Here is a 14,282-nt window from a genome sequence, read left to right on the forward strand (position 1 = left end):
TACAAATATAACCCAAGGAACTGTTAAATATCACTTTCATTTGACAATGTTTTCCCATGTAATTTAACATATCAAATAAACCTGATTAGTTTAACATTTCTCTGTAACAACAGAGAACAAATCTTTGAGATTTTTCCAGAGGCCAGTTTGGAAACCTCGAAGTCAGTTTAAGGTCAAAAAGATTTTATTTAAAATTTGATTTGGGAAAGTTGTAAAAAACTGTCAAAAGCTTTGAACACTGATTAAACGGGATCACAGGTTACTATGAAACAATGCTTAGTTACCTATTTAACCAAAGTGATAATAAAAGATTTCAAAGGCAAATACAGGAAGTAACACACCTGAGGGAAAAATCTTATCTCTTTGAATATTGAGATTGGTTCTGTTAAGTAATCACAGACCTGATAAAGAACACATCCTGATAAGACAGAATCCTTGTTTCCCAAGCAAGTTACTTAACAGGCAATAAATAAATAAATAAATAAATAAATAAATAAATAAATAAATCTTTTACAATAATCCAAGAAAACTTTGTCCTTTTAACTGAGAAACTTAAATTCTAGTTTTGCATAGGCACACTATTGCTATTAAAGCTTATTTTAGGAGGGACCAGTTAGCTCAGTTGGTTAGAGCGTGGTGCTAATAACACCAAGGTTGCCAGTTCGATCCCCACATGGGTCACTGTGAGCTAAGCCCTCCTTAAAAATAAAATCTTATTTTATAAACTCTTATAATAAATTAATTCAATTTTCACCAGTTTGACCACACAAGATAAGAATCCCTCCCTATTTCTCTACCTCCATCTTATTTCTCTCTTTTTTCCTAACTTTCTATACCTGTTTAGGTTTTGTCATTTATCCTCTTTTTTTCTGGTCTAACACAACCTCTAAATTAGGGCAAAATTACTCTCCTTTTTTTTTTTTTTTAACAAAAATGCATCTCACACTTCATACCTTTCATGACTGAGAACGCACTTTCCTTGTACACTTGGCATATAGTTTTTTCCTTTACCCTTATTATTTCTAGTAGTATCCTTTACATACTAGGTAGGAGAATTAAGTTTGCAAAGTCATCCTAGAAAAAGTGCTATATACCTCATTGCTGAATATCACTACGGTCACCTTCGAAGCACTCCCCTTGGGAAGCTACACACTGATGCCAGCGCCTAGTCCACCATTGAAAGCAATTTTGGAACTCTTTCTGTAATGGCCATCAGAGCTGTTGTTGTATTACCCTTGGTGTCCTGAATGCCATCAAAATGTCTTCCTTTCAATATTTCCTTTATCTTTGGGTAAAGAAAGAAGTCATTGGGGGCCAGATCAGGTGAGTAGGGAGGGTGTTCCAATAGACTTATTTGTTTACTGGCTAAAAACTCCCTCACAGACAGTGCCATGTGAGCTGGTGCATTGTCATGATGCAAGAGCCATAAATTGTTGGTGAAAAGTTCAGGTCGGCTAACTTTTTCACGCAGCCTTTTCAGCACTTCCAAATAGTAAACTTGGTTGACTGTTTGTCCAGTTGTTACAAATTCATAATGACTAATCCCTCTGATATAAAAAAAAAGGTTAGCAACATCATTGCAACAAGTTCGCGAACTTAATTGTCAAACCTTTGTATATGGGTGAGAATTCTTAACTTTTAGTAACCTTAATTTCCAATGATAGCTAAGAAGTAAGCAATTGTGAACTTCTGCCATATACTAACATTGTATAATAGACTAGCAAATTTATGAATATGTACTTTCTAGAGACATACACCTCTTCATAGTAAAATCTTTTAATGTGGAAAAAGAACATGTTAATAACAGACTCAAATATCTTTAGTTTCTCTTTAATAGAAAGCCAAAAGTAGATAAACATAAGCCCATGTTCAGCAATTAATTTTTCAGTATTTTCTCCTACTTGGAAATAATTTAGGTATTCAATGAATGTTCATCATTTAAGTTTAAAGTTACAAAAATATTTTGGAAACTATTTTTAAACAGATATAGTTTATAAAACATAATAATTGTTGCAAATCTCATTTATAAACTTTTATCCCACTTACATCCATTAAATTCACATTCGTAACAATTGTGCTTGAATTGCCACGAAAATTTCATGAGACATTAAAAATTAACCATCATTTCAAGTATTTTTTCTTTTTGACACACCAGACAAGTGCAAAAATTACAGAAACAAAGAGCTTAAAGAGTTAAACATATGGCTTTTTTTCTGCCACGTTGACATACATTAAGCAAATCATTTTTATTCCACATTTTGTTCTTAGGTTGAATTTACAGTTCTTATCATCTCAAATACCTAGTAGAGATAACATAAGCTTATTTAACTAGCTTACATTTATATAAGTGATTATATTTTCTTTAAGCCAATTAAGTAGAGCTCTTTGATAAGTTAGTTTTTAGAAATACCATCTGGAGGGAGAAAAACATCACATATGCATAATGTACATACATAGACATGCATAAAAATACAGAGAGATGCAAACAGAGTCCTTATAACTTTCATTTTACAAGTTAGCCACGATAATACAGGTACAATTATACAAAACCCACTAGCTTATAAAAGGATAGTTGGACCTAAAGGTGTTACTGGCAGATGACACAAGTTAAGGTGACACACTCAGATGACTAAAGCTTTCTACCAATATTTGTGAAGACGTGGAAAATTTTTGTCTTTAATAGGTAATCTTATGGAGGCTGTGGACTAAATTTTGGTCAAGGGAGTATATGGAAAAAGCAGCCGTTTGTTTTTAAAAACCTTTTTCTTCCCCCACCACCCTCAGTCTCAGGGGTTGCTTTAGCCAACAGTTATCTCCTTGGATGCTTACATTTCAAAACCGTGGTAAGATTAATATTTCCAAGGGACTGAGAAAGGAAGTAGGTTTTTATCTAAGAAGGAACTCAGGGGAATATTTGCCTATTATCAGAAATCTAAGGTAATAACTATTTAAGTTTTGCTTTTCTTTAAAGGTATATGTCCAACGATTTTTTTTTTTTCCAGTGGGGCTCAAAATATAGAAAGTCCTGTACCTTGTGGAGTCTACTTACAGAGAAAGGGACAATACATCAAGCCTTTCTGTACGGTTTTTGAGGCCTTTGTCAAAGTTATTTCCTAGCTATCAGTATTTACGTAAGTTTCACACCTGCTCCAGTACTATTTGCAGTTTTTTACATTTGTTTTAAGCCTTATCTTCACCTACAAATCTTGTTAAGGAAGTGTTGTTTTGTTTTTTCACAACAGCCAAGGCATTCTTCTGTATCTATTTCTCTTTTCTCCCTTCCTTCCTTCCTTCCTTCCTTCCTTCCTTCCTTCCTTCCTTCCTTCCTTCCTTCCTTCCTTCTTTTCTTTTGCTTTTCCTTCTTTCTTTTCTTTCTTTAATCTGATCTTCCCATAGATACCAATAGGACATTCGTTTAGAATGAGAGCTCTCCTAATAATATCTTGTATTCTCCTAATAAGATGTATTCTTAATTGTCCAGATCGTCAAAGATGTACCTATTTCCACTGCGACTCCAAACCAATAAGCCTTTTTTATGGCTTAACCACGGACACAAGAGCTGTCCCAAAGAGCATGCAAAAGATGCAGCCTTCTCAAGATGTAGAGCCACTCCAAAGAGAGCCTAAGAAAGCAGACCTTCATTGTCACAGGTAAAGAAACTTCTAGTTCCCACAAAGTGAAACACCTTAAGTCATAGACCCATTATTCTGTGTTGCCAGTAAGGTGATATTGGGATAGGGATTTTTCCAGCACAAACAAGGCAACGAAGGTACAGAGGACAAAGGCTCCTTATATATTTGGACTCCTTATTAAGACAAACTCCTCTGAAAGCTGGCACAGTTGGATAAGCAGGATGCTGCGTGTCACTACATGTCTTAGACTCCTAGCCAGCTGGCTAGTGCTTGATGCAAGCCTGACAACCCGTGTTACCCACCCTCCCTTAAGTGGCAGAAACCAGAGAGAATATTCTCACTGGTTACAAAGCCAAGTGGTACATAAAATAAGACAAACGGAGATTCTCATCTTATGATTTTCATCTTTATGATAAATGACACAAAAGACAGTGACAAAGGAAAACATGACTATTTCTGCGAGGCTCAGAATCAATAACCTGTGCCTACCCAAAACCAAATTTACGAGTCATGATTCAATATCCATTTTTACAACTGTTTTTCTCCTGCCATTTTAAATCTGGAAGGGACAAGGAGAAATTTTTATTCTCCTCTCTTGACTGGGTACTATAGTCAGATCTGGGAGACATGGTAAGAATTCTTACCTTCTGCTGATATGTTGTCAGTTATCCCACACCTCAACTGCAGTCTCTGGGACAGTGAAGTGTTCTAGCCCATCCTCACTGCCAGAAACTGTACAGGACGAAAAAAATATTTTTCTTGTACTCTTTTAGGTTTTCTTCTAGCGATCTGTAAGAAAAGACAGATGAACAAGAGAAGAACAAACACATTTATTAAAATGTACATCTCATATATACTTGGGAGAAATGCAGGGAAGAGTAACTCGAAGAGATGGCTAGAATTTGGGTTTCCATCGCATCTTAACCAAGAAAAGTACATTTTTAGAGGAATGACAAGACAGAAAAAAAGAGTTCTAGGCTTCCAAGGACAGCAAACGGTGGGAATCTAAATATATGGGGGACAAAAGGAAGATAACAGCGAGTCAGTAAAGTTTGTTATGTAGAGTCCCCTGGTGCCCTCAGGGCTGATAGGTATATAGGATTGTAGGTGATTAATTCTGTACAAATTTATGTTCTGCTTTCAGACAAATGAGGCAGAGAGCTTTTCGTGGATCTGCTTCTCCTTAATTGCCTTCAGTTCAAAATTATCCTTATGGCAAAGGGGCATATTTTTGGGTGGCACATTCTGCTACTCTTCTGTAGGTTTGATTATAAAGTGCTATATGCCTATTAAAATGACAGGCACTGTGTCATGTTCTTTCATGGAAAGTGTATATAAAATAATTTTAAGTGAAAAAGGTGAAGACAACATAGTGAATGCACACAAAACAAGTGAATGAAAATGAACGTTAATCAAAGATCAGAGCTCGTTTTCAGTTCTATAAAGTGTTCATTTGATTTTTTTTGTTGTTTATAGTTGCTCAAATTCATAATAAAACAGGAGAAAGTTCCTGTTTGGAAACAGTGCTAATTCCACTTCTGCCTGAGCCAGACAGTTAAACAATGTCATTTCATCATTTTCTTATGGGTTAATTCTTGGGACATCAGAATCACTTGTCATACATAAAAAGACCTTTAAAAGTCTTTTAAAAAGTCTTTTGAAAAGTGGGCCAAGAAACAGTTCCTGTTTTCCACATATCTCGAAGGGTGGAGCCTTTAAACCACTAGGAAAAGAAGGAAGTTGAAAGGGTTTAAATACTGGGGCCAGCCCACCCTGGTCAGCCAAGTGGTCTGACATCCCATTCAACATGAAGTCTCTCCTTATTCTGGGGCTTGTCCTCCTATCTGTCACCGTCCAGGGCAAGGTCTTTGAAAGATGTGAGTTAGCCAGAACTCTGAAGAGATTTGGAATGGATGGCTTCAAGGGAATCAGCCTGGCAAACTGTAAGTTAGCTCTTCTTCCTACTTCCAAATAGTCAGCCAGGTGTGGAACATGTACTAACAGAGGACGAATAAGAGGAAGAAAGGGGCTCTGAGTGAATGGACTTCTTTATTTATTCATTTATTTATGTAATCAAGAGTTTATATACTTAAAATGGTTAAAAACATCAACTAGGTCCTTTAGAATCAGACCAGATGAAGGAATGGGGGCATGGCATAGCAAATTCTATTCCATGCTAAAGAAACCAGGACCCATCGTAGTCTTCTAGTGCCACTGAATTTGCCAGTTGCCTCAGACTCAGTGGCACATGTAGGTTGACTAATACATTTGAGCACCTGGGATATCTATGTCAAGTCTTTGGTACTTGACTCCAGCCATTTCCCATTTGGAACTTGGGTTCTGAGAGCCTAGAGTAATGCAGTATTTTTCTCTTTTTAAATTCCCCTGCATGACATGGGGTTTTTAATAGCAGAGGTTTGTTTGTTTGTTTGCTTGTTTGTTTGTTTAAACTTCTATGTATCTTAAGTATGCTTTTCCAGCACCCATCAGCTCCAAGTCAAGTAGTTGTTTCAATCTAGTTGTGGAGGGCGCAGCTCACAATGGCCCATGTGGGGATCAAACCGGCAACCTTGCTGTTAAGAGCATCACACTCTAACCAACTGATCTAACCGGCCGCCCCCCCCCCCTTTTTTAATTATGTTGAAATCTCAATACAGGGGCAGTAGGAACCTATTTCTCCTCAATCACTGTTTATGTAGGGATCCCTGAAATGCAGCATGAAATGACATTTTATTATTCTTCCTCACTCTAGTTGATTAACTGTTTTCATTTTCTTCCACACAATCCATGATGTGCCCTGTGTAAAAGTTACCTTATATTTTAGTCCATATTTGTGAGCGTAATCACTATTTTCCAGATTAAATTCAAACGTTTCCCCCAAAATAACTATTTTTGAATGAATCAGTGAATGGTTGGATGGATGCATGAATGAATGGATGGATGAATTAGTCTTTCCTCTCCTGCAACTCTTGTTTTCCAGATTTTAATTTGATACACAAATTCACCTTTAGGTCTCATAAGACAATGTCTTTCTCCAAAAAAATCCTTATTTTTCCGAATAAAAAGCCTTTTTCCATCAGCATATGTATCTATTATTAATTACAAAATCCACTCAACAACTCTGGATTTTTCTGTTCTAGGCTGAATCTTGCCTGAGGGATAGGAGCGGGGGAGAGATGTTAGCAATGGAAGAAACAGCTATTTTAATATTTTTAAAAATATGTTATCTTGCTTCACTAGTATTACAAATGATTTGCTAACCAAAGAATTTTCTTAAGAACCCTTTAACATGAAAGTGTTAAAATATTTTACAAATAAAATACATTTTTATACTTATAAAGTAAATCATTAGTAAAATAGAATTGGCTAAATAGAACTGATTATGGTATGCAGTATAAGTCATGTGGTGTTGCTATTTATTACTAAAAATAAGTTCTTTTCAGGGATGTGTTTGACCCGATGGGAAAGCAGTTATAACACACAAGCTACAAACTACAATCCTGGAAGCAAGAGCACTGATTATGGGATATTTCAGATCAATAGCCGCTACTGGTGTAACGATGGCAAAACCCCAAAAGCAGTTAACGCCTGTGGTATATCCTGCAATGGTAAGACAAAATAACCTTTGAGTGATGACACAGGACCAGCCTGGTTATACTTACAAGAATAGAGATTTAATACAAATGAAAAAATCTTGCAGGGTTCATCAGGGACCTAGAAAAACTCTATCTCAACTTCTAGAAACTCTTTATTATCTTCCTGGTAATTTCCTAAGTAAGAAATTAAGGAGCTGGTATCACAAAAGGTTGCTGTTTTCTAATACACAAAAGTTCTGGAATGACCTATTAATTTATTGTAAGTGGTTTTGTCAAGAACAATGTGACATTGTTCTTGTTTAGGGATAATTTGGTTATATGGTCTTTTTTAAAATTGTTTTTACTTTTTGTTATAAAATGTTCTAACTATACAGAAAATTAGAGACAGTATACTAAACAGCCATATGCCCACCCCATACTGTCAACAGTTAACATATTTGTTTCTTTTATGTATACATATGTATATGTTCTTTTTGCTGAATGATTTTATAGTGAATTAGAAACATTATGGCATTTCATTTCTATTTAGTTTGCATCTCCAAAAAATACAGTTCCTATATAATCATTGTCATATCTAACACGTTAATTAATGGATTTGTCCAATTGAGGTGAAATAAATGTTCTATTAAACTCACATAAAAATAGAAATAGCCTTGTAATCTTTAGTAAATAAAATATTGGAGAAATATTGTAAAAAAGATATTGTTAAATGTTAAAATTCCTAATAGGGAAGATTAGTCTTAGAATATTCTTTTGTAGCCAGTTAATTTATTTAAAAATATTTTGTGTTATATAATAACCTGTGGTCACTGAATAAAAATTCTTACTACCAAGAGATTTATGATCACTGGTAACTTTTGGTACATATTCTTCTATATACCATGTATATGAATATAAAGCTGTATCATGCACCCACACGCAAACATGTAAGCAATGTGTGTTTTAACAAAAATGAATTTGTACTATTATGCGGCTTTACAATTTGCTCCTTCTCACACAAAATTATTTCTATGTTAACAAATACCAATATTCATTATTTTAAAAAGATGAATAGTATAAATATTCGATATTTTATTGATTCAACTCTTACTGTTAAGCACTTAGGCTGTTTCCATTTTCCTCTTTCGTTAATTGCAATGAAATGCCTTATGCATACATCTTTGGGTGCATTTCTTATTATTTCTTTAGGGAAATTTTCTAGTAGTAGAATTGCTAATTTAAAAATGGCTATGCTGGTTGCTCTTTTTTTTTTTTTAATAGTGCCTAGTATAATACAAAGAGAATATTCTATCACATTAGTTAATAATTCCAGAGCTTCCAATAACTTTAGTAAATGAAAAAAAAATGCTTCATTTAATGCCAAATGGAATGGAATTAAAGAAAAAAATCTCCCCCAACATTCACAGATATACAGACTCATGGAAAGTAATTTTAGTGTCCTTTTCTCAGTCTAAGAGAATAAAACTGGCTAAACCTAATCTTAAAATGAAATTTCTGTGAAAATTGTTTTCATTCCTCACCACCTCTTTTTCAGTTTTGCTGCGAGATGACATCACTGAAGCTGTAAAATGCGCAAAGAGGGTCGTCAGTGATCCACAAGGCATCAGAGCATGGTATGTTTTAAGCATTAAAGGGGAAAGCTGTTTTACCCTCCTGTTATGAGAGAAGTGAAAGAAGATTCTCAAAGACCAGTGTATGCTACTGAGAACTGAAAGTTGCAGCTTTAGACTTTGGCTAAACAATGTATCACTGAGAAACAATCTAACTGATTCAGAGTCTTTCTCTTTCACTCCTCAGTTAACTTTAGGGGATTTCTAGAGGTTTTAAGATTCTCCACACTCTACCATTTCCTTGTCATATCTTGGAATTATTTTTGGAATGAAGCAAATGTAGAATGCACTTTGTAGTTGCTGTTGGGGGATGCATGTGACTCAACATTTATGTTCCGCATTCTATGCTTTAGCAAGGGCTTTGGGGAGAAGTGAAATATTTGGTGTACATATCTCCACTTAATAGCAATACTTGCATCTATCAATACCCTGTACTTCATGTATTGATAAAACATTTTGTTCTCCCAAAGGATTTGAAGTATGTCTATTACAATGAAGACAGATATGCTTTAACCTAATCGCTATTTCATTCATCTTTTTCTACAGGGTGGCATGGAGAAATCATTGTCAAAACCAAGATCTCACTCAGTACATTCAGGGTTGCGGAGTGTAACTGGAATTTTTCCTCTTCTGCTCATTTTGTCTCTTTTTCATAGTAAGAGTAGTAGTTGAGTGAAAGTTCACACTACTGTTCTTTCACACAAATAATGTTTTTACAGAAGTAGGAGCAAAATATGGTCTCTCTTCTAAGACGCTAAATACTTCTTTTCAGTCCTTAGCTGGCTCTTTCTCTGCTATTATTTTTAACTGTGGGAGTGCCCCAGGACTCAAGCCTATAATCATTTTAGAGACTACATATTTTACTTATTTTTTGTCTCTTGCTGAAATGTAACTTCCAGAAGGAGACTTTCCCCCACTTTTTAAAGACAGTTGAAGTAATCTCAATCTTTCCCCAAATCTGCAAGTATAGTAAAGAGTCCTTTTATTTTTTTTGGAATAGTTTAAGAGCAAATTGTCAACATGGTGTCCAGTGACCCTGAATCAGTCAGTGCATAATTCCTAAATAATCTCAAAACATCATCCAAATCAGGAAGCTCTCATTGATACATTCCTTCTGCCGAATCATCAGCTGTCACTCAATTTCATCAATTCTCCCCATGAGCTCTTCATAATAAAAAGATCTAATTCAGAAGCATACATTTCATTGTCTTTTTTTTTTTTTTACCTTTATGACTTTAACACTTTTGAAGAGCACAGATTAGTTACGTTGTAAAATGTCCAAAGGTGTTTCTGATGCTCTTGATTAGATTAGGTTATGCATCTTCAGCAGGAATACCACCAAGGTGATGCTGTGTTCTTCTCATTGCATCCTCTTAGGTGGCATGCATTTCTGAAATATGCTATGACAGATGATGTTCACTCTGATCATTTGATTAAGGTCAGATCTGCAAGTCACCTCCACTGTAAAGTATTTGGGAGGGGGCTAAGGTACTTGGAAGCTATTCCTCATCAAAATTTCAATGTATAGATGTATGTATTATATCTTTATTTATTTATTATTTATTATGGCTTCCTACTTTTATTCAAATTATAATGAATTATAATCCACTACTATCATTTATTTTGACGTTCACATTGTCCCTGATTTGGCCAGTAGAACCCTTGCAAGCTAGCTTCTGGGTCATTTTGACATGTCCCTATCATTCTTTCAGCACTTTCTTATTTTCTGGCACAAGATGTTCTAAGGCTCACCTTGTTCTGTTCCTGCTCCGGCCCTGGAATTCGCCATTTTTCCAAAGAGCCCTGATTTCTCAGTGAATAATGGTACTTAAAAAACAAGATCTGGGCACTAGAGTGTCACTGTCCCCAGACCCCATCAATGGACAGAGCTAGAGGATATATGTATGTTTATCTCTCTATTGATCTATATTGAATTCACATTAAAACCTCCAATTCCAATCCCACATCTTAGGGTTCAGTCAAGTTTTCTCCTTTTTCTCATGGGTAACTCCCTTTTCTGATAGTGAGAAACCTGGTTCTCATTGTCCTTAGTAGCCTGAAAGTGTATCCTTAGTACAGGAATGTATTTCATTAATTTGCCTTTATGTAACCAATCTCCCAACATTGCCACACCACGGAATAGAGGATCTCCACTTAGGCTCCAACACCCATCGCTGGGCTTCTCCTTCCTCCACATCTGGGCACCTTCTTTACTATGTTACATGCCATACTGGGTCTCTGTCCTGATAGGAAAGAGGGCAGAATATTTTCACTCTTGTTTTCGCTCATATCCCAAATACCTGAAACAGTGCCTGCAACATGATACATGCTCAGTAAATATCAGTTAACTTCATAAATCTTTTCCTGGTTTTGTAGTATATTCTCCCATGTTAAGCATTCTAAGATTTTTCTTACTCATCCGTCCCACATAATTCCAGTACAACAGCTGCTGGGATCCAAGGATCAAGTGTCAAGTCTTTGTGAATGTATTGCATAGACCAGCCATCAGAGGGCAGCATAAGGACCTAACATAGGCACAGCCTTAGGCTTCAAAATTCTGGGACCATTCTGGTACGAATAAATTCAGAAAGGTTATAGGTTTCTTCATATCAGGATATCTAGAGGTGTGACGAAGAATGGGTGAAGATAGGGTAGACAGACTTGAAGAGTGACAGCTCAGATGCAGAGACGGGATATATCCAAGAAGCACCAGGATAGCCCAGCAACACAGGATGACCAACTGAACACAAATTAGCAAAAGTTGGCTGAAGAGGGAAAGCAATGTGTGTTGAAGATTTTGCTTAGTGTTTCTGATAAAATATTATTTCTTACCGTGTTACTTTAGTAGAACCAAGTTCCCCAAGTTTTTACTCTTATTCTGGGGACAGAATAAAAATCAAAATCAATATTTGATCACTTAAAAATGAAACTCAATTCCTATGTTGCTTAGTTTCACTCCAGGATATTATTTGAAATGTAGAGTGATACTCCAGATGATAACTGAGCTCATCATGGGGCACTAATTATAACAAAGCCCAAGAGCACATTTCTTGCACTTCTATTTAGCAAATTCATTTTTAAAATATTTTCTTAGAAACTGCTAAAAGGAATTACTAAAAATTATAATCAAGAGTGACTGCTATCATTCATAGACATGGTTTTCAAGTAAATGCATGTCTATTATGCAAATTATCTTTTAAAATCATTTTAAATTTTAACAAGTTTATAAATTTTCAATATTTACAGAGTAAATAGTTCTACAAGGTTTGTTATGAAAGCTGTACCTCCGTATTTCTCCCCCTTCACATGCAACCACTTTCTACTCTTTTAGCTTAATATTAATATTTTTATATTGACTTCCATGCTTTTAAGTATTATGCTTTTATTGCTCCTTCTTGATTTTTCCATTTTATTATATTGACTTCCACATTATGGAAGTTAAGGATTAAGCTCTATTTCCTCCTTCCCCATCTCCAACACACGGCACCCTTCCCCAAAGCTCATTCTTCCAATGTAATTATTTTATTTCCAATGTATATTATTTTTCATTAAGTCAATACTCAGTATTTTACATAGGCATAAATAAAATTACTTTCTTCTCTTATACAAGATTTTATTTGCCCTAGGGGTAATAAAGGCATGACTCTTAAATTTGCTTAGTTTTCTGTGTATGTGTCAGTCATTTTTTTGTTCTCCCTCAAATTCCTAGGCTGGTCCTCTGATGTAGTTATCTGTCCCTGCAAAACTCATTCGTTCAACTCCCAAACTCTAGGTCCAATATTTAAATCTCCTCTCAAGTCTTCAGATTCAGCTAGAATTTTGTCAATTTCATCTTTCTAAAGCAGTAATTCCCAAAGTTTTCTGACCAATTCTAAGTGGGACTGGTTGTTGTCTATACCTAACACATAGCTATCATCCTGGGTTCTTTCTTTCAGCATCATCTTGGGATTCTCTTCTCTTCATATTTGATATTTATTGTGTTTCCTGCATTTCATAATTTCCTCCTTCTTGGTTTATTCCCTCATTTTGGAGGATCACATATCTAAATTCTTCCTGCAGAAGAGTACAAGAGAGGTACTTTTTTTTTTTTTTTTTTTTGAGACTTAGCATGTCAGAAATTGTTTTATTCTATTCACGCACTTGGTTGAAATTTGCTGGGTATGGAAAACTAAGTTGGAATTAATTTTCCTTCAAAATTTTGAAGGTGGTCCATTGCAATAGGACTGCCTAGGGAACCCAATCTAGGAAACTGCATTGCTCCCTATATTCCAATGTTGCTACTGAACAATCTGAGGTCACTCTTATTTTGGTGTCTTTATAACTTGGACGTATATGGGATCTTCTCTTTACCTCCAATATTCTGAAAGTTCACAGTGATGTGCCTTGATGTGGATCTGTCTTCCACTTTGTTCTGGGTGCTTGGTAGGCTCTTTCAGTTTGGAAACTAGTATCATTGAGTACTGGAAAACTTTCTTGTGTCGTTTATTATTTCCTTCCTTCCATTTTTTTGTTCTCTCTGGAATTCCTAGGCTGGTCCTCTGATGTAGTTATCTGTCCCTGTAAAACTCATTTGTTGAAGCCCTAATTCCCAATGTAACTATATATTTGAAGACAGGGCCTTCAAAGAGGTAATTTAGAGTAACTGAGGTCATCAGGGTGGGGTCCTAATCCAATAGGACTGTGTCCTTATAAAAAGAAGAGACACCAGGGATGCCCGCACACAGAGAAAAGGCCATGTGACAATGCAGCGAGAAGGCGACCATCTGCAGGCCAAGGAGAGAGGCCTCATAAGAAACCAAACCTGACAACACCTTGATCTTGGATTTCTAGCCTCCACAACTGTGAAAAAATAAATTTCTGTTGTTTAAGCCATCCAGCTTATGGTATTTTGTTATGGCAGACCTAGCAAATTAATACAGATGTTCTTATCTTTTCTTTCCTATTTTCCATCTCTGCCTTTTGCTCTTTCTGGGAAGTTTCTTTGATATTATTGTCCAATCTTTTTATTGAGTTTTTCATTTCTGCTATCATATTTTAAATTTTCAATGGATCTTTTTTGTCCTCTGAATGTTTTTTCATTGTATTGTGTCATATTTACTATTTATTTTATCTGAATATAATAATAATTTGGGCTTGTTTTTAGTTTACTTCTGTTTCCTCTAACCTGTCGTTTTATTTTGGATTATATCTTTGATATTAAAGGCATTTCTGTTATTTGGTAATCCTTGATTATCTACTTAAATTTTGGGGTGGGAAACTAAAAAATTAGGGCCTATGTGGATTTGGTCATGTGTACTTTGTTGAAGTACAGTTTCACTGGGTTGAGTCAGTTTCATTGGGTTTCTCTGATAAGAACGAGAGGGTTGGTGTCAGAGTCGGAGGTTCGAGGAACGTAGGGAAACGTTTAGAATAGCTCTACGTAATTTCAAACAAAAAAAAGGGAG

At 35.5% G+C, this 14,282-nt stretch overlaps 1 protein-coding gene across 1 annotated transcript; it reads left to right on the top strand.

Moving 5' to 3' along the window:
• Window positions 1-5,404: 5,404 nt before the first annotated feature.
• Window positions 5,405-10,035, top strand: LYZ (lysozyme). The gene is made up of 4 exons (XM_019748984.3): window positions 5,405-5,575; window positions 7,076-7,240; window positions 8,763-8,841; window positions 9,385-10,035. The coding sequence occupies exons 1-4, from the start codon at window positions 5,440-5,442 to the stop codon at window positions 9,449-9,451; spliced, it is 447 nt and encodes a 148-aa protein (XP_019604543.1). The 5' UTR covers window positions 5,405-5,439; the 3' UTR covers window positions 9,452-10,035.
• Window positions 10,036-14,282: the final 4,247 nt, after the last annotated feature.

Source organism: Rhinolophus sinicus, chromosome 1, assembly GCF_057876585.1.
Source record: "Rhinolophus sinicus isolate RSI-liver-muscle chromosome 1, RSI-T2T, whole genome shotgun sequence".
NCBI classification, from domain to species: Eukaryota; Metazoa; Chordata; class Mammalia; order Chiroptera; family Rhinolophidae; genus Rhinolophus; species Rhinolophus sinicus.

Bases quoted from the DNA above. Each gene is read 5' to 3' on its own strand.
- LYZ (XM_019748984.3), top strand. From the start codon at position 5,440: ATGAAGTCTCTCCTTATTCTGGGGCTTGTCCTCCTATCTGTCACCGTC. The intron at 5,576-7,075 runs GTAAGTTAGCTC...AGTTCTTTTCAG, and splicing joins GGGAATCAGCCTGGCAAACT to GGATGTGTTTGACCCGATGG. The intron at 8,842-9,384 runs GTATGTTTTAAG...CTTTTTCTACAG, and splicing joins CCACAAGGCATCAGAGCATG to GGTGGCATGGAGAAATCATT.